Source organism: Lissotriton vulgaris, chromosome 2_1, assembly GCF_964263255.1.
Source record: "Lissotriton vulgaris chromosome 2_1, aLisVul1.2, whole genome shotgun sequence".
NCBI classification, from domain to species: Eukaryota; Metazoa; Chordata; class Amphibia; order Caudata; family Salamandridae; genus Lissotriton; species Lissotriton vulgaris.
The window spans coordinates 1,766,427,661-1,766,454,871 of NC_141687.1; the positions used below are offsets into that span (position 1 = coordinate 1,766,427,661).

General features: G+C 45.3%; 1 protein-coding gene across 1 annotated transcript in view; it reads left to right on the forward strand.

The window, feature by feature from the left end:
* LRP5 (LDL receptor related protein 5) overlaps positions 1-27,211 on the forward strand; it is a 367,294-nt gene that overhangs the window by 70,302 nt on the left and 269,781 nt on the right. The window contains exon 3 of the mRNA XM_086957825.1: positions 12,799-12,996. Coding sequence (XP_086813951.1) covers positions 12,799-12,996 — 198 coding nt within the window. The remainder of the gene's footprint in view (positions 1-12,798; positions 12,997-27,211) is intronic.

Sequence of the window (27,211 nt, forward strand, 5' to 3'; positions counted from 1 at the left end):
TAAAAGGTCATGGAACTCCCTGGTTATGGCAGGGATTAATTCATATTAAATCTGGGGTGCAAAATTAAACACACCAAAAAAGCAGGTAGATATTTGTTGCAAAATATAAACAGTTTAATACAAGTTGGATTAAAGAAAATGCTGTTGCTCAGAGTGTGCAGAAATACACATAGATTCAGTCTTTACTAAAATTATCTAAAGCCAGCAAACAATAAACGTATTGTCATAAATAACTCATTTCTTCTAATCATTGCCCATCCAGAAAAAACAGAAGCATTTTAAGCCAGGTTTCTTTTTCGCTATTTAAACGGCAGCTTTAATTATGCTCTCTGTCCTCCCTTTTCCGAGGACGCTGGCTCTGACAAGTCATTATGATGTTAGTACACAATTGTAATACATTTTTACAGTTGAGCAGCGTTGGAGGTTACTCTGTACTTTACTTACAGATGCTTAATTTTGCTGACATACCAAATTGAATTTCTGATACAGAAGCTTATATCAATTTTTCTTGTGCAGAATTTTGCGCAAAGGGTGTAGATTGCTTATTAAGTATTCGTTGAACAGTTTCGTGCATATTTGAAACCTGAGAGCCAAATGTCAAAACAAGCATTAGCAAAGCTAATAGTGGTAACTTTCATTTTGAGTCCTTAGTAAAGCACTAAGAAAAAAGTCTACTGCGGTGAAGAAAAAATAATAAAATTCGACTGCTCTCGGTATACAAGGCATCTACAAGATAATTTCATTTGTGATGATTCATAGTACGTTAGGAGTGGACAACAGTCCCTAATACAGTGCAATGTAGGCAATTCAAAGGAGATGGAATAATGCACTAAACAGCCAAGTGCATGAGGTGAGAGAGAAAAACTTCTCTAGCTGAAGCCAAAGTCCACTCTATATATTTTAAAGAATTTGTAAAACTGGTATTGTAGACAGCTGTGTTTTGGCGTCAGACCTATGCCACCCTCCGTTTCGTAACCTATCCATGGGACAAGCAGCTTGACCGAATTGTTAAGGGCAGGACCATAACTGTGAACTAAGGTCATCACAGCCTAGGAGGAGGATGTCACTAGTTACCAGGATCTACAGCGGTTTTGCATCCAATGCAGTATCTTGCCCTGGTATCCTAGCACCTTATATTTATCATGGAGATCTCCTAGAGTTCAAGCACGATCTTTGCCTGGTGAGCATATACTTGAGTCTGCAGACTACAATTCTGGATTCCCAAGCCAAGGGGACTGAAACATTTAGGAGAAAGGGTGGATCCTGTGGACCTCCATAAGTGGTACATAGCAGAGCGATAGCATGATAGCACGTCACACCTGTTAATGAAACTTTGGCAAAATGTGAGCCATGCATTTTGACTAACTTACACTGAAAACTGCTGTCGGGCTCAACAATTTGGCAGCTGCATTTGCTATTCCATTGAAAACAAGTTTTGGCAAAGCCAATAGGTCTCGGCAGTGTGAGAGTTATTGGTGTTGTCAATGTCTTTTAGCCATGTTGTATAGCAGCACAGTTGCTGGTCAGCATGGCTAAAGGTCCTAGGAATAAGCGCTAAAACATGGCTGGGTTCTGAAAGCGGAAGTGAACTGTATGTGGAACCTGCACAGTACAAAGGCTGAGTAGATATTAGACATGGGTAGTCAGATCAGCATTGGTATATAATTTTCACCAGGCGTTTCTTATTTATTTGCAGAGTTTTATATAGCGCTGGCTAGACCCATAGGTATCCGAGCGCTTTACATGAGGATCAGCAAGTTACAAAAAAAAATTACATCAGTTACAGGAGAAAAGTATAACATAGGAGAAAAAAAGTGATTAAATAATAACATGAGTTATTAGCGCCTAGCATAGTCAAGACACACGTCCTACTGGGCATGGAAGGTAGAGGGGAAATGGTAAAAAGGGGTAAGGAATGCATATCAAGTCAGGCAGACCAGCAAGGGGGAAAGTACTCCAGGGGGGACAAAACAGTCAAAGTGAAAGAACAAACAAACGGACTGGGGGCAAACAATCCCAAAAACATCCTGTGTATCAGAAAAAGAATAGGAAGGGAGGGGTGTTGGAGACCTAAGGGGGGGGGGGGGTCGACTAGAGGAAAAAGGTCCGTCAGAAGAAAAAAGTAGCAGACCAGAAGAAAAGCGCTTAGATAAGGGCAGCAGGTACCAAGAGATCTCTTTGGGTGCATGTTCGCAGTCTACCATGTAGAAAATAATTGAGGCGACTTTTTGGGCACTGCTGACTGAATTCTGCAGAGCATTTCAAGTTGAAAATACTCCACTTCTGCTTCCGACTGTGTATTCTTTGCTTTATAAAGCGGGGTTGTGTTGGATTGTCTACAGGTAGAGCATCTTTAAAACCTGATCTGTATTGACTACGAGCTCCAACATATAATGTGTCTGTTAGAGGGGGAGAGGGTGGCATTCACCGTGTTTACTGGCATGCGCATGGGACTGGAGCATGTACATATGCTGCGTCTCTGAGCGCTCAGTGCAGATGCTTGTTGTCCAGTGGTATTAGAAATCATTGGCTTAAATTAGCATACGGATGTGTGTCGCAATGCAAACAAAGCCCCAATATGTTTGCCCCCTCCATCGGCCAACACACAAACACAAGCAATAACATTATCCAATGAAAGGCTGCAGAGGGAGGAGACTGGCTTTGCAAGACACCGATCAGGGAAACCGGAAACGACCTGTTGCAGGCTTGACAGCAGCACTGCTCCAATGTAGTTTGAAGCGAAGTAACTAGTCATGCCAACAAAGCAATTGTGTGTTGTATCGAATAAGCATAAATAGCTTCCTGGACACATTAGCATGCGCTGCAGACATAATGCAGTGACATCCAGCACCAGTGAACAAATAAGTGCCGAGTGCTCCGAATGAGCACCGCCTACAAAATATGCCCACGAACAGGGAGTGGGCACCTTTTCTTGCCCACTCCCGCTCAGGGCGAGGGAAGCAAACAGAAATCGCAAGCAAATTAAACGCAGTGGTGTTTGGTGATATGAAAAATTAGTTGTGTTTATACCGCAGCACTGTGGGGCTCGCCGGTGTGGGGTATGAAATGGAAAGAGAAGCAATTTCCCTTTTAAGCTAAAACAATTCGTCCACCTCAAAAATGCACCAAATTAGTTTCCCATCAGAGAATCTCAAAACATGAATTCTTGCGTGACCCTCACCAGTTATGTTTGATCAGTGACATGTTATCTCACTAAAGTACTAATGACTGTTAGCCTCATCATCGGGTCTGTCCTCCACCATGAGGAATTGTCTCTCACACCAGAGACTATCATTTTTTTTAGTTAATAAAAAATTGGGGTAGTGGTAAGGTTAAAAGATGACGAGATGGGTTTGGGAAAGGGTTAGATAACCTGTTCATCTACATAAAACATATGGTCAACATGTTTAAGCCTAGTTGCACCAACTAGGGTTGATGGCTTCCGTCAGGACCGTGAGGTTATTTACAGATCCCTTTCGTGGAACCAGACCGATAATTTCCCTTGGTTATTGCTGTGTTCACTTAGTGAAGAACTCTAAGAATATCATGGCCTCTCCTACAAAATAGAAAGACTATGAAACTCTTATATATTCAACGTTGAATGGCACTTTTATAGTATGCGTCCTGGTGTCATTAACAGCCCAATTTAATATCAAGCTACTTGCTTCTTTGCGTGTGTACACCACATTAGCACAGATCAACTATGTGGGTGAGGTAACCTAGAAGACTAACCTAGTGGGACAAAGGAAATACAAACATTAGGACTACATTTATTGAATCTATATTCAGCTCATAAAAGATACATTTTTAATAAAAGAATATAACAGTATTTGTGATGTCTATTTCCTTTGTTGCAACTCTTCTTCGTTCTTTAATCTTTTTGGGTATTTTTCCTGTATATAATGTTTTTAATTTATGTTGGACTCCTACACGTGTGTGCTTCTTGTTTTGGATTTTGTTAATTTGTGGCCTTTTTTGGACGATTTGCGAGTAAGCACCCATTGTTTGTGGGAACTATGCAGAGTGCGGTAAGACTAGATCACAACCGTTCTGGTAGCATTTGTCCGAATCATAAGCTTCAGAGTTGGTGGCATTTGTCCGAATCATAAGCTTCAGAGTTGGTGGCATTTGTCTGAATAATAAGCTTCAGAGTTGGTGAAGGTGTAGTTGTATCCCGATTGTTCGTGGGCTGCCCCTCGGAAGGGGTTGGTTAAAGCTCAGCTCTTCTCTGCAGTCTCCTCTTCCTCCCAAACCTACAAGGTTTTGTCTTTGAATAAGCTGTTTGTCAAACACGTTGTCAGCTCATGTGCTCTGTTTATGTGGAATTTTGCTAAATCTCTTGCCATGGAATCTTCTCGGGACTGCCATGCGGCATTGATCAACGAGATAGGGCAGTAGAGACGTCACATGGCACATCCCAAAGTGTCTGCACTGAGGGAAAGTAAATCACGGCGTCATCTGGCTCCAAACCCAGATTTACAAGGAACACGTTGTCTCGGATTCAGATCTGAACAGTGCTGCATTCGATCTGCTCTTCATCACTTGCCTTAATACAAAACGAGTGTCGTTTCCTTTACACCCCAGTAAGTTAACAACATATGATTTTAGAATAAAGACTTCCAGTTTGCTCTACAAAAGCACGTCCAGGCAATGGCCCGGCCAGCTGTGCACATGGTAACAAGTGGCTCAAGGAGGTTTCTCCATGATGGGTCTGTGGTAAAACCCTCTCGATCGATGTGGTAATCTCCAAATCTGACAGCCCTGTCGCGATCCCTTTTTATCTCAAACCATGCTAAATGTAAGTTTCTATAGGTAGTTAAACATTTCTATGTTCAGCACATTTAGGGCCACATTATGTTTTGGAGGTATTACAGCAGCATATAAATACTGAAAAAACAAGCTGTGCCATTTTCTGAGAGCAGTATTATTATGGCTCCATTCCGAATTCTATATCTCTGTATAACTCCACCTATACTTCCCCATTCCCAGCTGTAAATCTTGGGTGCTAATTACACACTTTCTCCATGCACAAATTATACCAGGTAAAACCTGTTGAATTCTGGATGGTGAAAATACAGCGCAATCCAAGTTTAATTCAAAATCAAGTGCAAAATTTCATTTGCACCCAAATGTGCTTAGCATCTTTATTGAAACGAGGGCCTAAGATGCTAAGAATTCCAATGGCCTTAAAGTTGACCGGTCTCTTAGTGCTAAATTTCCACATTCCCACAGTATAAATGCCATCACGATTTTCTTTTTGCGAAGGATGACCCTGTGTTCCTTTGCTCTTGGAAACTCATGATCCTTTAAAAGAAAACCAGGACCCTGGAATGGGCAAATGGCTTCGGATAAAGTTCCATTTGCCTGCAAGACTAATTTATTCATGTGGCCACCTGCCAGAATGTTATTTCATGCAACACAAAAGGAATTATCTACCAAACCTCTTCCTTATATATCCCACCTGGAAAAAACCGCTTGCCATGTTTTTTTGCTAACTTGTATAGGTTATGTCTGTATTAGGGTGGATGAAGTGAGGGTGGATGCAGTATTTACTTGGGGTATTCAAATACTAGCACTGTAAGCCAATGTCAGCCTGGTAGAGAAGTCCATAAAAATGGGTCTGTGATGCTGTGCATCTCCTTGTCACCTTCAGAAATGCTTCTTTTAGAGAAGGGTAAGTTAGCAACTCGATTTGCTCTGATTGAAGCCCTTGCCTAATTATATTAATGGCGTAAGTTGGTGGTTCCTCTTAACTTATGACTTCTATGGATCCTCACCGAATTACTGCTGGAAGCTCGGCGTCCTACATCTATTTCTGTGATTTGAACCTCAACAATAATACACTTGGTATGTCTCTACAGTACGTGTGCACATGTGCACATATATTTAGAGTAGGAAAAAACAGAAGGTGTGTGTGTGTGTGTGTGTGTGTGTGTGTGTGTATATATATATATATATATCTATATATGTATGTATATATTTATATACTTATTTAAGGAGCTTTATGAAGTACTTCTCTGTTGCCAAACTGGCTACCTCAGAGCACTTCGAGAGTACAAAACCATTGAGGAGAACAATAGGGATGGGGATTTTAAGATTGATATCATTGTACAGATGGAGGGGTATAGGCTTATACAATTAATTATGCTGTGTGGACCACATAAATCAAGGAGACCGCTTATATGATCAACGTTGTTGGGTCAATATTTGTGTAAGGCTTTATACATAATACATAGTGTAATGAACTTTAAGTTGCATTGTAACTGGAGCCAATAGACTTTGATCACTGCTGGCGAGGCAGGTTAGAATTTTTTAAGAGATAGGCAGATTGTGTTCGCTTGGTTTTGTATCCTTTGCAGATTTTTTATTTGAAAACGTTTGCAGGCCTGCGCAGCTACTGTTACAATAGCCCCGTTTAGAAATAATCAATTCCCTAATTAGTTCTTTGAGATGGGAGGACAGGAGGAGAAGTCTGGTTTTCTCAGTATGGCCAACTGGTAGTTGGTGCCTTTAACACCAGTGTTTATCTGTGAGGTTTGAAAGACAGATCCTTGTTGAAAATAAATCCCAGTTTTTTGTACTTACTGATGGTAGACTGGGTTGTTGCAAGCTTTTTGGCCAATCAAATGGTAGTGTGCCGTGTAATTTTGGCCTGTTGATTTTGGATTAGTCTCTGTTGAGGCATAAGAAATTGTCCCCAATTCAAGAGAGATGTGTTCCATACAGGTGGCAAAATTATTTTGGTCAGTTGGGTTTTCATTTTGTCTGAGAAAGATTGAAGAGTCACCCTTGCATAGTTGGGGGGCTCGAGCTGGTATGATGAGCCAGTGATTGATGCCCGTGGGTGCTAAATGCATTAATAATAAAGATGAATTTGATGATCCTTCTTTAGAGTCTGTTAGTTTCCATGTGGGTTCTAGAGAGCCAGTTCTAACTTGGTATTTCATTTCTGGCAGGAATGATCTAATCCGTTCTATGACACTGCCTATCCGATGAGGCCTATCCGATCTTCAATCTGTTGAGCAAGATAATGTGATCCACAGTGTAATAGGCAGCTGAGAGATTGAGGAGCAGTGCCGCTGGCTATTTGGCATCCAGGGCTAATAGCACTGATAAATATACATGAGGTCATCTTGTTTCCAAACTCCTTTCTGGCCAAAAACCTTACTTGGTCATTATATAGGAGGTTATTTGTTTCATGATAACCTTACTGTTGGGTTATTTTCTTTTCTGAGGAATGCCAGAATCTTTTCCGATGAATGGCATAATCGAGATTGGTAGGCATTTGTATAGAACGTTGGGGTCTGCAGGTTGTTTATTTTGCAAGGAGTTGATTGCTTTAGAATGGCAGGTACTTTTCCTTCTTACATTGAGCCGTTGCTGAATTCTGTAACTTGTGGTATTATTTTATGGAAGAACTCCTTAATCCACTTGGCTGCACCAGGGGAGGTTGCGGTGTCTGAAGCTTGTGTTTCTGCACATGATCACACTTGAACAAAATTAAAGTTCCAGAATGATGTGTTAAGAGGGAGCTGGGAAACTGGATATTTTGGAGTACTATCATTTGTAATGAATTTTAAAATTTCCCTTAAAAGAAAAAACGTGACATTTGTTACATAGCGAGACTGGAGCGTGGGCTTGCTTGACGGGATGTTTGAAGGCAAGATTTCTCTAAAGAGTTTGAGTTCGCTGAAAGCATTGGTAGATAACACTGTATATTGGGTTTTAAAACTCTTCTTGGTTCTGTTGATAACCCTCCCTGGCACCCGCCCGCCCAAACCAGCCTGTGGCCATGTACTCTCTCAGATGCCACGAATAGTCCGATCTTCCGATCTGTGAACCACAAGAGTAGGCAAGCTGGCTTACGTAATTGGGGAATTGGTGAGCATTTGCCAAGTTGGCATGCTAAGCCAGCATATCTGGAGTTTGTGATGTGGATGTCGGCACATACTGTGCTGTTGTTTCCCTCCACCTTCTTGGGCAGATGAATACATTTTGCCAGTCTCTTTTTTTATGATGGGTGTACACTATGCTGATGTTCTACAGAAGACTCTGTTCACTGTGAGTTTTAACATCTATATGTTCTCCTTGCCCTCTTTTTAGAGCCTTGTTACTATGTTGGTGCTGATAGTACTTATCTTACCTTGATCCCACTTGTGTCAGCATGGAGGATATACTTGGGAATCAGGACACCTTCAATTCCGTGAGAGCTTGTTTACACTAGAACAAAGATTGTTTCAAAAGCGTTATTTATTTAACGTTGAGATCCATGTTTTTTTAAATCCCGTGCCAACTTGCTGTGCTTTTTCAAGTAGATCTGTCTTGTTTGTTTGAGGGTTTGTCACCTTTCTTGGTTCCCAAAATGATGGTCCTTTTCAGGTTGAGCCTAGAGCAGCGCGTGCGCTGCTGCTCGACTTTTAGTAAGGCGTCTTTCAAAGGGCGACCCACAAGCTTTTCCTGGCCTAAAGCTTGCGTGCATGTGCGCGTTGATGCGTGCAGCCGCCATCAGCCTTTCTTATCTCATTAAGCCTTGTTCTAATGGTTCCTCTGCTCACACCCCCCCCCCCTCCCTTCTCCTCCTCTTTATTCAGGCTCCTCTGCTTGCACTGCCCCCTCCCATCTCCCCCTGCCCTTCTTGTCACCTCTGCTTGTACTACGCCCTAACTACTCCTCCTATGTTCCCCCGCCCTTCTTGTCAGCTTTTCAGCTTTTTTTTTTTTTTAGATTACTGTCTAGGCTACAACTCCCGAAATGCACGAGATTGATCTGATTTAAAGTTCATCTGCCCTGATAACATGGAATCACCTGATAACCCAATTTCTACAGCATAATCTTCCTACAAGGTGTGTTAAATGTTCCCGTTGCAGGATTCAGTACAGAATATTTTAGCAGCACTTGTCATCAGACTTGCTGCTGTGCGAAGGGATATTTCTTCATCTGCAAAAAAAAATGTTGAAGGCGCTGTCTTTGTTTATAAGTACTTACTGCACTGCCATTTTTCCTACATAGAACCCAAATGTGAACTGTCTTTCTTGCGGGTAGAGCCAAGATAGGACGTTTAATGAACGCCATCTGTTTAATACACAAATGGGATTGAGTGAAAAAGCGCCCTGCCACTGCTGGGATTAAATGGCCATTCCCACCACTCGTCACGCGAGCGAGGTTGTCTCCTAAAAGAATATCCCTGCCCCTTTCAAGACGTAGCACCCGTCAGCTGGCTGTCTGCCCTCAAAGCCTGAAACCCCAGCCCAGGTCCATTTGCTTGGATTTGTTTCCAACAAAAATCCTTTTCTGATTAAAACTGTCTTCAAAGCGAATTCTCTGTGTTCGTATATTCACCTTCTTTCATTATGCAACAAACACAAAGAAACCATGTGCATCTGACCATTTAAGCGCTTCCACCCCATTTGTCGCAGGGCCCCAAACTCTACAACACAACTAAGGAATGCCATTTGGATGTGGGTCTAGCATCTCTGCTAGAGGTACTATATGTGTCATCATGACTTCGGCCCACAGCTAATGCCAATCCGAGCGTATAGCTTTGAAACTCTTCTATGCACAGTTTAAGACCACAGAAAATACATTCACTTTATTTTTTATACCTTTCAAAGTACAGCTTGACTAGAACAATGTTTTTTTTAAATATGTGCAAACCCTTTGACCTGCCAATTGCAAAACGTTCAACTAATAAAACACTGTAGAGAAGATACATTGTTAATCTGCTGTGAATCGTGTTTTTTTTTGCATACATTTTTTTTGCATAAAAGTGCCCCTTTGGGGTGTAACGGAACATTGGAGGTTCCCACTGCCCCCCTTTGTATTAGCAGAAGCCTTTAACAATGCATCCCCCATGGCAGATGTCATCCTTGTTCATCCGCCTTTACTTGCAACTTAACCCCACCCATCAGCCAATACCAGCAAACATTGAGTCTCTTTAAAAAAGAAGGTCTGGGCGTGGTGTGGTGTAGCCGGGCCGTATCCATCCGCGCATGTAAACACTGGCAATAAAAACGAGCATTGGCATAGCCAATAGGTGTCGCTTTTGGGACCTTATAAGTATTTAGTTAAGCAGCACAATATCCTTGGTGCAACACCAACTGTTGCATGGCTAAACACTGATAAGGTCCCAAAGGCGAGACCTATTGGCTATGCCAATGCTTGTTGAATGCTGCAGGCGGATTGTATGAGCAGATGTAATGTTATCGCAATCACAGATCCTGAAATGCCCACGTTTTTGGTTAGTGATTCTATGCTGACAATTCACGTGTCTTCAATGTATGTCTGTTATATTGCACAAGAACCAGAATCCATATTCTGTGGCAGATTTTGGGATGAATGTGTTCAGTGTTACTTGCTAGAAGATTGTACAGCCGCAACATATGCCATGGTCTGACCACAAAGTACACATTCAGTAGTGCGGGTCTATTGCCCAAGCCTCTGTGTGATGTATGCTGCTGAGCCGAATGGTTGCCATCAAAAATGTGTCCTCTTCACCATTTCTGTGAGTGACTCCAGTCCCCCAACACAAGAAATTCCCTCAGAGTCAAAGTGGGGTAGTTTCAGGATTAGCACATTAATGTGCATGTGCATTTCTGCTGTAATATTGTTTACAGAGGCATATTGGGACACACTTATCAACAGTAGTAATATTCCCTTTTGCATGCCATTACTTCTGACCCTAATATTAAGCAGTTCTCTACATAGCGCGGCAGCTTCACACAGTTTGCTGCATCACATAGATGAGCACCAAGCGCTTGCTGTGTGCTTCCACAGACTGCTAAGTCATAATGTTATCTCGATTTACAGATACCTTCACTATGCTCAAGTGAATGTGGTCATCATGCTTTGCATTTACCATCCGTTTTCAGTTTAGACTGCAGTGCCTAGCAACCACTAGCCTTGTTGAAGTACTTGCAACTGTGCCCTGTTCTTTCCCTTTTATTGAATTTTATTGATAACCGGTTTGATACAAAAAGAAATCTACGCACGTTTGAAAATAAAATCGAATGCCCAAGTGCAGCTTAATGTGACATCCCTCTATCCTTCTAAGCACGTATAATTTGATGTGTGCTACTCCACCCATATAATTCTTTAACAAGTAGGCTGATCTAGCCCTTGAAGTCTGCCATTGCTCCACATGCTGTAACACTGTAAACTTTATCTCCAGCCCTGTCCTACCTCCTTGGTCAAGGACTAGCAGGCGTGTATTTTCACAGGTATTTATTTCTGCTATCACGAGCTGGTATTTAGGGTAAATTTGTCAATAAATGTGTTTTTAGACGAGCCGAGTCCCATAACGTATTTCAGACGAGCATCACTTATTTTGTATTCCTTTTATTATGAGCTATGTATATGTCTAAAGAACTGTTTTAGATGATAATTGAGTTGGCCGCGTTCCAAGCCTTGCAGTATGTCACTAGATGCATGTGTGCCTTCTTGCTGTCAAACCTGCTCTGTATGTTGACCTTGGCCCCATCAGAACCTTACAGCCTCTTTACAGCGTGCTTGATCTGGTGATTGTTGAATTTAGTGTCAACAAGAAAGCCTGATGAGTTACACTCTTCAAACGACTTGATGGCAGTAAGTGGGACCTTGATGATGTCTTGGAGCTAGACGTGTAGCACAGGGCGTGTATCCAAAGTGTCTGCATTTCGACCCAGCCAGGACATTGCACAGGATGTGCCAATCCAGCAGACCGTAAATCGGTGACTCATAGTGAGGTGCCTCATTAATGTATAGGAGGCTGATTTTACATCTGCACCTCGCTGTAAATGGAGTGATGCACGGGACTGGTGACCTCTACCTATATTTCACTTTTTTGAAGTGCCAGCTCTGTCTCCTATGTCTTCTAAGGGCTTAGTTCACAGTAACAAAGGACATTAGCCATGATACCTTAATAAATAGCTTGCAGTAAAAGGAACATCTTGAGGGTCCATGGGGCATCTCTAATCCCTCCCCGCCCATGCAGTCAGCAATCCTTCATGGAAAGCTTTCAATCAACGAATGATGCACAACTTACCTGCTGTCAATCTTTTATTGCTTTGAGGCCTCCATACCACTCGAAAAGCTTGGATATATTTCCTTATGATTTGCAAGAAGGGGACCTTGATTACCCCCTTTTCCCTTGTGACTCTGAAGGTCTCGATGTTATTGGAAATTGCGAGATCATTTGTGAATTGCAGTGTACTGATTCTGCAATTCACTAATGAATTTACATATTGTAGCTTGGACTTTCATATTCATTGGCATTGCTTGTCAGTTGTATAGAGCGGAGATTAAACCCACAATCCCCTTGTCCATACGGATCACACTGGTAAGCTTGTTACTCTAAGTCCGGGTCTACTTGAGAGACCTCCTTGGCCTTAGGGTCCTCAGGCCCTGAAGGTGGTGGGACTGCCCTAACTATATTTGTATGGTGAGGTGTACATCCTTAAGAACAGGCAGCTGAGCTTCAGGGGGCAGCTTCCTTATTTATGTGGGTATCATACTGTGGGTTTAAAGCACAACCGACACTCTTGAAATCTGTGCCCCAGATCAGCTTGTGCCAAAGCACACCGTATTGGCAAATCATAAATAATTCCTTAATATATAGTGTCTATTTAGAGAACATTGCATGTTATTTTCCTACTTTTTTAAATTGTGCTACATTAAATCCAGCTTCAGATGTCGAATTTGTGAAAATTGTGTATTGCCACTGGATACAGGATGGATTTTCATAGGCCCTCCAGGGCCAGTGGTGATGAGGTGTGGGATCAGCTGGTTTGGCTACTGACTAACTTTTCAATTTCCTTCTCTTAGGTATATGTATTGGACAGACTGGGGTGAAACGCCACGCATTGAGCGTGCAGGCATGGATGGCACCACACGCAAGATTATTGTGGATTCCGATATTTACTGGCCCAATGGGCTGACCATTGACCTAGATGAGCAAAAGCTCTACTGGGCAGATGCAAAGCTGAGTTTCATCCACCGGGCCAACCTGGACGGATCCTTTAGGTAAGCTTTCATTTGATCTCTTTGACTGCTCTGTATGACGCATATGAAAACTAAGATGAGCCACCGGCCATGACGTCACTCAGAAAACATGCCCCATTATCTTTTACTCATTACGTTGACCAGGTGTCTCTATAGTTTCTTCTCTTGACTTTGATGTCTTTTTTGCAGACAAGTTGTATTTCTCAGACAGTGGACTGTTTTCGATGTAGCAAAATTATATATGCTCTATTTATTATTTGTTAGTATTTTTTTTAGAGTTTTGGTCAATGGGTGTTCTAAAATTGCAAAGCTAAATAATTCCAAAAATAGCTGTTATTTTTGTACGGTCTCCAGTACACGGGGTCTCATTTGTTGCCGTGTTGTCCTATTGTTATGCTAGTGCAATCATGGTGTGGGTTTCACAAGCTCCTTTGACCAACGTTTGCTTGATCCTTTTCCACCAGACAGTTGTCATGCTCTTGATTTCCAGTTGACATTTTCCACTGAATGTCATAAGATTTTGGAATGCTAATTTTTCCCCGTGGCTCGCTTGCATTCGCATGTCCATGTAAGGGTGATCATTTTGATACTGTTTGGCTGATGAGGGTAGTATAAAGGCTTCTCTCTTTAATAGAAAGTAAGGTTGCTACATTGTCCCATTTAGTGAAAGAGACTGCAGTCCTGCTGCAAGGTTCTAGCACCCCCAGAGAATAACCTCCAAAGAAGAGATTTTATCTATGCATCCTGGAAATTTGTCATAATTCTAGTTCATAGATTCTGGATTCATTAATTTTACATGCAGTACTATGGGATCCTAAAACATTTTGGGCACCATGAGCATTGAATGTTGTTTGCCTTATTGTGTAATGTGCATTAATGTTGTATTGTATATGCGAGGTTCCTTTAGCCTTAATACACCAGAGGTGATGTGTGTCACCACTACCTGGACGGATGTGTGTAGTGTGAGCCAGTGTGTAGTGTATTTGTATTATTAGTTATAATTGCACTGTTTAGTGTACCCCCTGTTGTATCGAAAAATAAACTAGTAACCCCGTTATCAGTAAAGTGTGTTAATCACTGATGCAGGCGTACCTATGTTGTGCTCTACAGTGTAATGTGCATGGACTTCCATTGCGTGCTGTATCTTTTATTGGCTCAAGTCAGTCCTTGCTGCGGAGTGCTTGCTTGGAGGTCATTTCTTAGCTTGCCTGTGAGATTTTAAAAAGTTGATAGATTGAGACTTGTAAATGACAATAGAAAGATGCTTGAAGCTAGCTAGCCCATTTCTTCTTTAATAATTAGTTTTTATTCTATCATTTTGAAACACATGAGTATTACTATCAATCATTTATTTATTTGAGTCAATTTCTTAATAATTTCAGAATCATTTTAATTTCTATGTATCAAATCAAGTTCATTGTCGGTTTATAATGATTCATCATATTGCTTACCAAATAAATATGTACTTCACTACTTGGACTTTGTGAGAAGTTGGCCTGATATGTAGTGTTTCCAATTCTGGAACCACAAGTATCAGTCCAAACAAACCCCAAAGATGTCAGGTTGTAAGTCAACCTTGTTAGACAAGCTATCCTAGTGGTAGCATGGACTAAGCAGCCTTAAAGGCTTAACTTAAGAGGTCGTGTTAAGCGAGCTGTTTTACCACATACAATCCTGTAATCAAATGAAAGGACACCACACAAGTATATATAGTAAAAATATATGTATTTATTTCTAAATTACTCCCCAGTACTCTTTATGAGGAAAGGGGCACAAGCGTTAAATCAAAAGCACTGTTACACATATAAAGTTGCACAATTATGGATGAGGGCGGGTGGCCACTCAGACCATATATTAAAAAAGTGGTATAAGTAACACTTATCGAACAATGGTTAGGCCTAGGGCCTAGAGATTCGCTGGGAGCAGTCGGGACTAGCAATGATACATACAAGAACTGTGCACACGTTAGATAAACAATTGTGTAAGTTTCGTATAACAGGACAAAAAGGAGATGAAGCTGTTGTCTTGAAGAAAGTTTTATATGGTTCTTTTTATAGAATGTAAACGCCAGCCGACACGTGTTTCATCAACAGGACAAAGCCTGTGACTCATCAGGGCTGAAATTGGCGTGGCAGGTCATCAGCTGAAGAATCAAGTGGTGAAATAAAACGGAAGCCGTGTTCTAGGCTTGATACAGGATGAGATGTGGCGGGAACAGTCGGGTACAACTGTCATCCGGATTCGCATGGACGTGGAAAACAGAGTCGTAACTGGAGTCCGTGGTGTGAACGGCTTCCGTTTTATTTCACCACTTGATTCTTCAGCTGATGACCTGCCACGCCAATTTCAGCCCTGATGAGTCACAGGCTTTGTCCTGTTGATGAAACACGTGTTGGCTGGCGTTTACATTCTATAAAAAGAACCATATAAAACTTTCTTCAAGACAACAGCTTCATCTCCTTTTTGTCCTGTTATACGAAACTTACACAATTGTTTATCTAACGTGTGCACAGTTCTTGTATGTACGGTTTATAGTGTTTCAGCATCCTTTGCTTGAACATTAGTTAGAGGTTATAGGGTTTTCCTCTACACTGTATGCACCGTCTTACACTAGCAGCATCTATCATCATACCCTACTCGCACTGTTTGAGCGCCCTGTTCTTCCTGTACATCTAAACCCATAGCAGCGAATCTTGGGACTAGCAATGATGAAGTCGGGAGTAGCCCACAGGAGACGGGTGCAGCACGGAAAGTGCGGCGCGCACCAATGCACTGTCAATGGTGCGTAAAAGTCAGTTAAAGTGAATTTAAAGATACTTCCGCTGAACCTAGGAACACAAAACTTTAGACACAGACCCTAGAGGTGTGTACCAGTGTATAGACACCGGCGTTGCAATGTTACCTCACCCACAGGCCGTGGGTGCACAGGGTCGAAGTGGCGTCGGGTTCTGTCACGCAGGTTCTTGGTGCTTGAAGCTGTTGCAGCTGCAGGCGCTGTGAAGCAGAAGTGTCCGGTGCGATCCAAGGGTGGATCGAAGTAGAAAAGTACCTGAAAGCAGAGGGGACAGAGTCTGGGTCACTCAGCAGTGACCAGGGTGGAACCAGGACGGAACCAGGCAATGTCGGGCGCAATCAGGCGGTTGTCGATAGGCTTCTCTCCGCTGTCACGTGGGCTCTGGGGCATCTGCGACGTCCAGGAGCAGGTCACGATCTGTCCCACGTAGGCTCTCGCCGTCAGCACCGTCGGCTTCAAGATTGCAGCAAACAGCACTTGGCAAAAGCAATCCACGCGGAACCGGGAGATTGCTTATCACTCGAACCAGGAGGGTCAGAGTGGGTGCTCCTTTTCACAGGAGCTGGTGCAGATCTGGAGCAACCAGAAAAGCAAGTCGTATTTCAAGTTTCATCGGCACAGGGGCCACAAGCCAGCTGGCAAGTGACCGGGCCAACGCGTCGAGCGCACACAAGCAGAAGGGTCCCACGCAGCACTCGTCGAGTGTGGAGGGGTGAGCTTTGGTGCAAGTGGAGCTCGGGGCTGGGGCTTCTCAAACCCCGGTGCACAGCTTCGAGGATCACTCGTGGGCTGCACGGTCAGCGTCTCGTGGCCTTTTCAAGATGGCGTGCCCCACGCTTCCGGTCGCCTCCACGGGTCTCAGCTCTGCAGGGACTGTGGATCGGGCAGGTAGAAGGCAGGCAAGCTTGATCTCGTCGATCTCTGTCGCTCGAGTTCCGGCGGGAACTGCAACAAAGCAAGGGTCGAGGGCTGGATGGTGCCTGTTTGCACAGGGTGGTCACTCCTTGACCACAAGGGAGATTCTTCAGTCTTCTCACGTCGTGTAGAAAGTCGAAGGGTCCAGAATTCGTTTCTTATGTTTCTTCAGGATGATCTGAGTTCCATTGGGACTGCTCCCCCTCTTATTCGAATCTCGGGGGTTGGACATCCTGCTAGGTCCCCTCCTATGGGTGGGACCCAGGAAGGGGGTGGTTACACCCCTCTCCTTTGATCCTGGCCGCGCTGGGACAGGGGCTGGGAGGCCCCAGAACCGGTTTGGCCGGATTATGCAAGGGGCAGCCTTGTGCTCCCCATGCAGTGTCTGGTTTCTTTGAAACCTCCCTACTCCAATCCACTATCTCCTGTCTGGGGTGGTTTGACACCGCCCTGTGACAGGAAACTCTTTGTCCAGGCCTCCTCTGCCGGGTTTCGGTCAGCAGCAGGAGGCCAGACCCGTGTCTGTGGCAGGGGCATCCATTTTGTGGATCTGAGGCTCATTTTAAATCAACCGCGTTTCAGTAAAGTAACATGTCTTCTCCCTCTAGAAGGGTGGAATGCTACCCCCGTCGCCAGAACTGGCGAGGGGGTAGTATTCCAATTCGTATGACACCTTACACGACATGTTTTGATAAAGCCAAACCAAAGTTGCTATATAACCGCGAGGATTATAAGGCGCTTAAGAGTATATGGTATGGCATTATCCCGGATCAGCTTAGGGAGTTGTTCCCGACAGCTGCAGACAGGCTCAGCTCATGCCAGAGCACCATCTCACATAAAACCACGCACTCTGCCTCCAGGATTGATGAGGCCTTCCATAGGAGTGGCTTACAGGCTATATATGTGTCCAGATATAGGTTTAGATATAGGTATACTATATCTAAGCAAGGGGTGATTACACCCACTTGCCCCAGCTGAGTGATCAGCCAGTTGTGTCAATTTAAGAACCAGCCAGGGGTGGCAAAAGCTATGCTTCAGCCCCTGGTAGGCCTTGGTGGCACCTATGCCCTGAGCACCTATAGTGCATGGTACAGGGGCTGACAAGGAGTCCATTTCCAATTGTGGTATGTACCTATAGCACATGTATTATAAATTTAGAGAGAGAACAGCAGGCTGGGGGTCTGATTAGCAGGCCCACAGCCTCAGTAAGTCGAAAACCAGTGAAGCAAAAAGCAAAAATTGTGGTGACCATAGGATAGCAGACCCTACTCTCCTACAGACTTTAATAATTGGAAAACTTATCTGTCTAACGTTTGTATCATTTATCAGTCTGTCTGTCCGTCTATTCATTTATCTATATAGTGTGTACAGATCACATATATACAAACACACAATCATCAAAGCAATCCATAGTTCAAAGAGTGCTTTATTTCAGGGCATTACAATATTCTTGTCAAAACTGAAACAACGAGGCTTAATAATCAATTGCCAAAGTAAAAAGAAATCGGTGCTATTGAAGGAGAGGGCACATGCCTGGTATAGTATAACTTATTATAGCTGAGGCCACTATCATTGTGTGATCAATGGATTGCAGCGTTTTTCATGGCACACTTTCTATATAATTCACTATCTGTAGCATAACTTCCAGCTTTGAAAAAGTTGTCTACAGTTTGCAGAACTTAACTGGTCTCCCATTCAGCTGTCGACTGATGTGCTCAGTAGGTGGGAATTGTGTCCAGGTGGTATCAATATACTCAGTAACTAAAGAGGCAAGCGTTTTGGGGTACAGCCGGAATGTACTTCAAACAAGGTAGACCTAATGATTCATTGTTATTCATGAAAGGGTTTTTCGCCTTTCGAACAAATTCAAGAATGCATGACATTGTTCATAAAAAAGCATTTCTAAGAAGTCACTCTAAAATTAGATGAATTCCAGATATTTTAAATCTGTTTGTAAGATCTTATGCATTGGCTCATAAATGCACTCCAAATGATATGCTTCATACTACTTTTGACTCTGTTTTCAAGCATAGCTGACATGCACGGAGTAGAAGAGGTATGTCGTTTGCTACAAAATGTGTTTAGTTTCCTCCTGAGTGGAACATTGTGCTTTGCCTTTCAGAGGTGAAAAGAGCAGTGTTAATAAAATGATGCCCTGTTCTTGCACGCAAAAACATATCGGTTATTAGTGACATTTTGAATAGGATATGATGATAGTTAACAACCTTCTTCCTCATTAAACCACTCTGTTTCCTTTATCACGGGGCTCTGTATGTATGAACAACAGTTAGTTAAAATGCCACAAAACAATCTAGATAGCGATGCCACAGAATGCCTCATGATTTCCATTTCCGTACTGAATAATGAAGTTAACCCTGCTGTTTTATTTGGCACTTCGTTGTTGAGATAGTGGTATCCATCTCATCGCAGGTTGAGAAAGATGCAGACAATTTTTGCAGATTGATGACGGCGGTGTTGGGTTGGATGCAGCGTAATGGCCCAAAGTTGAACTCGGATAAAAACAAGGTATTGCTCTTTTGGGAAGAGACCTCTTTTTGCAATGCGTCCTGGTGGCCCACTGAGCTGGGCAACTTCCGAACCCTGTGCAGAAGGCAAGAAACCTGGGAGTCATTTTTGACACTAAATTTCTCTGCTCAAATTAATGCAATAACTTCAGTTTTTTTTCATGCTGCGTGTTCTCCCAAAAAATCCTCCTTTACATTCCATTTGACTTACAGAAGACTGTGATGATGGCACTCATCGCATCTAAAATAGATTACTGTAATTCACTTTATCTTGGCACCTCCAAATACCGGTCTCTTCAGAACGCTGTAGCACGAACACTTCTGAAAATTCCCATGTTTAAACCAATCAATCAATCAATCATATCATTTGTAAAGCGCCCTACTCACCCGTGAGGGTGTTAAGGCGCTGGGGTGGGGAATGCTGCTCGAAAAGCAAGGTCTTGAGGAGTTTTCTAAGATCAGCAGGTCTTGGATCTGCCGTAGGTGGATGGGGAGGGTATGCCAGGTCTTTGCGGCGAGGTGGGAGAACGATCTGCCGCCTGAGGTCGCTCTTCGGAAGCGGGTGAGTGAAACGAGGGCGTGGTCGGCGGAGCGGAGCTGGCGGGTGGGGGTGTAGAATCTGAGTCATCTGTTGAGGTACGTTGGTCCGGTGTTGTGGAGTGCCTTGTGTGCGTGGGTGTGGTGCTTGAAGGTTGTCCGCATGTTGACCGGGAGCCAGTGCAGGTCTCTCAGGCAGGGTGTGATGTGGCTGTGGCGAGGGATGTCGAGGATTAGGCGTGCAGAGGCGTTCTGGAATCGTTGGAGCCGTCTCATGAGTTTGACCAAGGCTCCTGCGTAGAGGGCGTTTCCATAGTCCAACCTACTGCTGACAAGGGCCTGGGTCACTGTTCTTCTTGTTTCAGTGGGGATCCACTTGTAGATCCTACAGAGCACGCGGAGGGTGTTGAAGCAGGAGGAGGAGATGGCGTTGACCTGTTTAGTCATGGAGAGGGTGGAGTCGGGGATGACCCCTAGGTTGCGTGCGTGGCTGGTGGGTGTTGGAGCGGTTCCCAGTGCGGTCGGCCACCAGGAGTTGTCCCAGGCCGAAGGGTTTTATCCGAGGATGAGGACCTCCGTCTTGTCCGAGTTCAGTTTCAGTCTGCTGTTCCTCATCCATTCCGCAACGGCCTTCATTCCTCTGTGAAGGTTGGTTTTGGCAGTTTGGGGGTCCTTGGTGAGGGAGAGTATCAGCCGGGTGTCATTGGCGTAGGAGAGGATGTTGAGGTTGTGCCGATGGGCGACGTGGGCGAGTGGTGCCATGTAGATGTTAAACAGAGTTGGGATGAGCCCTGGTGTACGCCGCAGATGATCTTGGTGGCTTCGGAGCGGAATGGGGGATGGCGGACGCTCTGTGTTCTGCCGGAGAGGAAGGAGGTGGTACAGTCCAGGGCCTTCTCTTGGATCCCAGCGTTGTGGAGGCGTGTTCGTAATGTGTGGTGACAAACCGTGTCCAAGGCGGCTGACAGGTCCAGGAGGATGAGGGCCGCCGTTTCTCCGTTGTCCAGCAGAGACTTGATGTCATTGGTGGCGGCGATGAGGGCAGTCTCGGTGCAGTGGTTGCTGCGGAACCCGGACTGGGAAGGGTCCAGGATGTTGTTCTCCTCGAGGTAGCGGGTCAGTTGTTCGTTGACGGTCTTCTCGGTGACCTTTGCCGGGAACGGGAGCAGGGAGATGGGCCGGAAGTTCTTGGGGTCCGCCTTGGGTTTCTTGAGAAAGGCGTTGATCTCGGTGTGCTTCAAGCTCTCCGGGAAGGTTGCTGTCTCGAAGTAGGTATTGATGACTTTCCGGAGATGGGGTGCGATGGATGTGCTGGCTTTGTTGAAGATGTGGTGTGGGCATGGATCTGACGGAGTGTGTTTCTTGAAGGTGAAGTGGATGCAGCGGTGGTCGGTCTAGTGGAGTTCGGTGGTATGGTTGAAGGAGACGTTGGGGCTTGCGGAGAAGATGAGGTCAAGCGTGTGACCTGCTGAGTGGGTGGGTGTTGTGACGAGTTGTGTGAGTCCGAGGTTGGCTAGGTTGTCGATCAGGGTGGTGGAGTTGGTGTCGTCATTGTTCTCGAGGTGGAAGTTCAGGTCCCCGAGGAGGATGTAGTCCGTGGAGGCGAGGGCGTGTGTGCTGACGAAGTCGACGATGGAGTCGCTGAACTGTGGTTGGGGTCCGGGCTATCTGTAGATGAGGGTTCCTCTGAGGGTGGTGTGGATCTGGAAGTGCAAGTGTTCGGCGGTGCTGAGGGTGTCGGCGGTGTTGGTCGAGACTCTGAGAGTGTTCCTGTGGACGATGGCGATTCCTCCTCCCGCTCTGTTGGTGTGGTCCTTGCGGGTGATCTTGTAGCCTTCCTGGACGGCTATGGCTATGTCGGGTGCCGAGGCGGGGTTCAGCCATGTCTCTGTCAGGAAGGCGACGTCTGGGGAGGTTGAGTCGAGTTGCTCCCAAAGTTCAGCGGCATGTTTTCGGGCGGAGCGGGTGTTGAGAAGGATGCATCTGAGGTCGTTGGGTTCTTTCCTGGTCGGCAGCATGGTTGGGCAGATGCTTGTGAAGCTGCAGCTCCAGCAGGTGAAAGCTCCGTGGGTGCGCTTCGGGGTGGCCAGGAAGCAGGTGTGTGATTGTCCGGTGTTGAGTGCGTGGAGGGTTCTGCAATCGTAGCGGTGTTGGGCGTCGTGGCGTTAGTGGTCTCCAGGGGTCCTTGCGCTGGGCGCTGTCCAGGCACGGACGGGCTTGCCTTAGGTGCGCCAGCAGCGTGCCCGCTGAGCACGGCCGCTGCGCGCCCCCGTAGCGGCTTCCATATTTATTTATTTATTTGTTTATTTATTTATTTATTGACATTTATTGAGCGCGGCGAATACCCGTAGGCGTCTCAGCGCTGACTTGAGGGATGGATCAGTGTATAAGAAGACCTTACAAAGAGTAAAACTATTGGTCAAATAGCCAAGTCTTAAGTTGTTTGCTAAATATGAAGAGGGAAGGGCTAGTCCTAATGTGAAGAGGAAGGGTGTTCCAGAGTTTAGGGGCGGCAACCAGAAAGCGCCCGTCACCCCAAGTGACTGTTCTGGTACGAGGCACTACTAGATGGCTGTGATGAGAGGAGCGGAGGGAACGGGTTGGGATATAGTGATGAAGATTGTGTTTAAGGAAATGGGGGCCTTGGTTGTTGAGTGCCTTGTAAAGAATGCACAATGATTTAAATTTGATACGGCTGCGTATCGGAAGCCAGTGAAGGTCCCTGATAGTGTTTGAAACCGATGCAAACTTGGGGAGTCCCGCCAGCATCCGGGCGGCAGCATTTTGAATTGACTGCATCTTGTTAGTCACCCGGGATTGTGCATTTAGAAATAGGGCATTACATTAGTCCAGTGCGGACAGTACTAGTGAGCTGACCAGAGTTCTCCCAGCAGTGTCAGGTAGGTAAGGTAGTATTTTCCTGATCATTCTAAGTTTCATATGGGCAGTTGCAGCAGTCTTGTTGGCGTGTGCCATAAAATTTAGACCTGCATCGAAGATGATGCCCAAATTTCTGACTTTAAGAGCTGGACTGGGACGAGTTCCAAACGATGTTGGCCACCATACTGGTGACCAGCTCGGAGAAAGGTGACCGAAGATGACCACTTCAGTTTTTATCTGAATTAAGTTTGAGACAATTCGTGGCCATCCAGTCACCTATGGCCACCATTCCCCTAGTGAATAACTTGGCCACTTCTTCCCCATCCCCTTTGATGGCCAGTACCAATTGGGTGTCGTCGGCGTAGGAGGTCAGGCTCATCCCAAAAGCTTTGATGACACTAGCAAGGTCCGACACGTAGATGTTGAAGAGTGTCGGACTTAGGGACGAGCCTTGGGGAACCCCACACGGCAAGGACACCTTAGAGGATTGGTATGGTCCAAGGGATACCGCCTGAGTTCTGTTAGCCAAAAATGATACAAGTAGGTCCAACGCTGTTTCGTGGACCCCCAATCGTTCTTCTCGGTCGGCCAAGATCTTGTGGTCGACCGTGTCGAAGGCCGCCGAGAGATCCAGCAGGACCAAGACTGCTGTCCCCCCCTGATCTCGTATGGCTCGGTTATCGTCTGCCGCTTTTAGGAGGGCGGTTTCCGTGCCATGACATTTGCGGAAACCGAACTGAGTGTTGTCAAGCAACTGGTGCCGCTCAACAAACTCCGACAATTGATGGTTCATACCTTTTTCTATGACCTTGGCCAGGAAGGGGAGACTGGCTATCGGCCGATAGTTTTTTAGTTCATCTTTGTTAAGATTGAGTTTTTTTAGTAGGGGTTTAACCAACGTGTGTTTCAGGGAGTCCGGAAAAATGCCCGATCTGAACACAGCGTTACAGACCTGTGTAATGACCGGGATCAGCGTGTCCATAACTGGTGTAAGCACTTTGAGCGGGCAAGGATCCAGTGCTGACCCTGTTTTAATCCTTGAGATGAGGCTCTGCGTCTGGTCCATAGTGAGGTCAGCGAAGTGTGTAATTATATTGTCACGCGGCGTAAGAGGGAGGGGATAAGGATCGATATTGGTGTTTAGGGAGAAAGCCTGGAAAATATCATTGACTTTCGTGAAGAAAAAATCGGATAGGGCATCGCAAAGATGTTGTGAAGGAGGGGGTGTGAGTTCCTGCGTAGCACCTGACAAACGCTTAGTTATATCAAATAGCTCCTTACATGAGTTTTTTGCCTTGTCTATTTGTTCGGCATAGTAAGCTTTTTTTGCCTCGGCAATCATGTGTTTGTACCGAGTGAGTGACTCTTTATATAGTATTTTACTCTCAGGGTCATAGTGCTTTCGCCAGAGTCTTTCTCTTTGTTTGTTAGTTTGTTTCTGCTTTTTAAGTTCGTCAGAGAACCAGGGTGCGCTGGGGGAAGCTCGATTCTGGGAAACAGACTATAGTGGCACTAACTCCTGTGTAGCCTGACTAAGCCAATTATGAAACTGATCTGTGGCGACATTGGGATCATCGGACAACAGAGGCGGAGTTCTTACCAGGAGAGTATTGAGTGTCTCCGGGTTTAGGTCTTTCCATGCCCTCACCTGTTTGGGAGCATGGGTGACCGCTCGTGTCTTGGAGGTGTCGGGAATGGCTAACTTGCTTGATATGACATGGTGGTCGGTCCATGGCAAAGGAAGGAGAGCTAGGATGTGTAATGTCTCCAAATTGGTAAATATGCCGTCAAGGGTGTGACCGGCCTCGTGGGTGGGGGCAGAAATAAGTTGATGCAACCCTAATGTTTCCATGTCGGATAAGAGACTAGCTGTATCGGCGTCACTGGCCTTTTCGAGGTGGTAATTGAAATCCCCTAGCACCATGCAGTGATCATAAAGTGCTGTGGATTCCAAAATCGACCCCAAGCTGGATAAGAAGGGGGTGCGTGCTCCTGGCGGGCGATATATCAGTACGCCTTTGAGGTTAAAAAGGGGAGTAAGTTGAATACTGAACATTATCGCTTCACAGGTAGTAGATGGTATAGGAGTAGTCCTAATGGGGAGATTATCTCTGGCGATAATGGCAACCCCGCCTCCTCTCTGGCCTATTCTGTCCTGCCTATGTATCGTGAAACCTCTGGGGACCGCTATGACTAAGTCAGGGTCAGATGCGCCATCCAACCAGGTTTCAGTTATGAACAGCAGACCTAAGTGGGAGTCTAGTATAAGATCAGCGATTTCTTGCCTGTGTCTGCACATAGAACGCGCATTAATAAGAGCTAGGATGAAGGTGGCATTAGGAGAGGGCGGATAGGTGGGAGCCTTAATCCCGGTATTCGCAATATTCATAGAAAAGGTACAGTGTGAGCAGTAGAGGGAATAAGGAACATTGGAGTAGGTACCTGGATCATATCTGTGCCAACATTTACTGCTAGGTGGCCGTAGTGCCGTAAGAGATGCCGGCGTATAGATCAGTCTTGATTTAGAGGCAGGGGGACTGGCACTCAGCGCGGGCCAAGCGCGGACGGGCGCAGACGGGCTGGACTTAGGCGCGACTTCGGCGCGCTGCCGGCGCGCCCGCTGCGCCAGCCCGCTGCGCCGTCTGCTGATAATGCACATTTATGGGCAGTGTAGGAGGTGGAGGAGGGTAGGAGGCAGCCAGCGACTAGAGCGCTGACCTGCCTACCTACAAGATGGCGGCCGTCTATCGCCCCAGCACCTAAATCGGCTGGCGAGCGAGGACCTTGATTATCGGGTCAAGGTAGGCGTTATGAGCGCTAAGGAGAAATGTGGATCATCCTGTACAACAAAAAGTCAATTAAAATGAGCAGTGACAACATTTTTAAAATCACGAGTAAAGTGTGCTACAATTGCAAATTAGCGGTCAAATGCACAATTCGAGCGTCAGCAGTTCAATATAGTGCCCTCTGACATCACCAGCACCCTTAGGTGGGTATGTGGGAGGGAGGAGCAGCTGGGAGGCGGGAACAGGGCGGCGAATGGGGATGCAGGTGGACGGGGCCAAAGGGACGCAGCGGTGGGAAAAATGGGAGGGGGCCGCGGGAGAACTGGGCACAGGAAGGAAAAACAAGTTTAGGCAAGAAAACAAGTACAGACACAGAGGAATAAAAACAAGGCGAAAAGAAAGCAAGATAGGCACAGGGGAATAAAAACAAGTCTGGGCAAGAAAGCAAGTACAGGCACAGGGGAATAAAAACAAGTCTGGGCAAGAAAGCAAGTACAGGCACGGGAATAAAAACAAGTGTGGGCAAGAAAGCAAGTACAGGCACAGGGGAATAAAAGCAAGACTGGGCAAGAAAGCAAGTTAGGCATAGGGGAAAAATACAAGATTAGGCAAAAACAATGCAGGCAGAGTTGTGCAGCAGCGTGGGGAGCGACCTGCCTGCAAGCAGGGTCATAGGTCGCCAGTCTCTCATTTATTGGAAGGTCTGCACTTGTTGCCAGTGGAGAAGAGGGACTCTTTTAAGGTGCTGTGCCTTATGCACAAGGCTATTTACAAGACTGGCCCATCTTATTTTTAAGAACAGTTCTTTTTGGCACGCCTGGCAGAAGTCTTCGATTTAGTTCTGCGTTCATGGCCATGGCCCCACGAATCAAAAGAGTACACTTAGGGAGAGGGGGGAGTGGGGAGAGTGGGGGGGGCAGAACGCTAGTTTATCAGGGGGGAAGTTATGGAACTCCCTTCCCCTGGCTGTCCGCTCACAACAAGCATTGCAGCTATTTAGAAAGCAGCTAAAGACTTGACTGTTTCCACTTTAATACGAGGGATCACCCATGTTTTTCTTTCCCCCTAAACCTGCTGCACCTTTTCAGCCTGGATCTTCTCAGCGCTAAGACACCCTTGGACAATGTGTGCTATATAAAACAATTTCATTCATTCATAGTACCAGTGACCATGTTCATAGTTTGGTTTGTTTTCTTGAACCTAAACCAACTATTAACCCCTTCGATGCTCATGACGGAACTGTTCCGTCATGAGCATCAGTTGAGCTGTGCTCATGACAGAACCGTTCCGTCATGACCACGCCCGTTTTCATTAGGGCTCAGCACCGGCGGTAAATCGGGACCGCACGGATGTGGTTAATACCCGTCCATCTACACTCTGTAACAATTGTGCCAAATACTTCCAGATGATTAAAACGGGCACAAACTGTTGATCAATAGCAAAAAATAAAATGAAACATTTGACATTTTCAAGGATAAAGCTCTTTTTATTTGGTTGGTTCTTATTATCTTGAAACCAACGCATAGAAGTAACTAATACTGCATGGGCCACAACCCAGCAATTACAGATGTTTAACTTAAGAAGTGTGCAAATTTGCTGTATGGTGGGGGGGATGGGTGTAAAAGGACTTGGTTGAAAACATCACTAATGATTTTAAAACTGAAAATATATATATATATATATAGGACAGTGAGCAAGGGCGTTCACGCCCGAAACGCGTCTGTTTGGCAGTGTGTTGCACCTCTGCACTTTATATGCATTAAAGGACGAAGAAATATCCTAAGAAAGTCTGGCTGTGG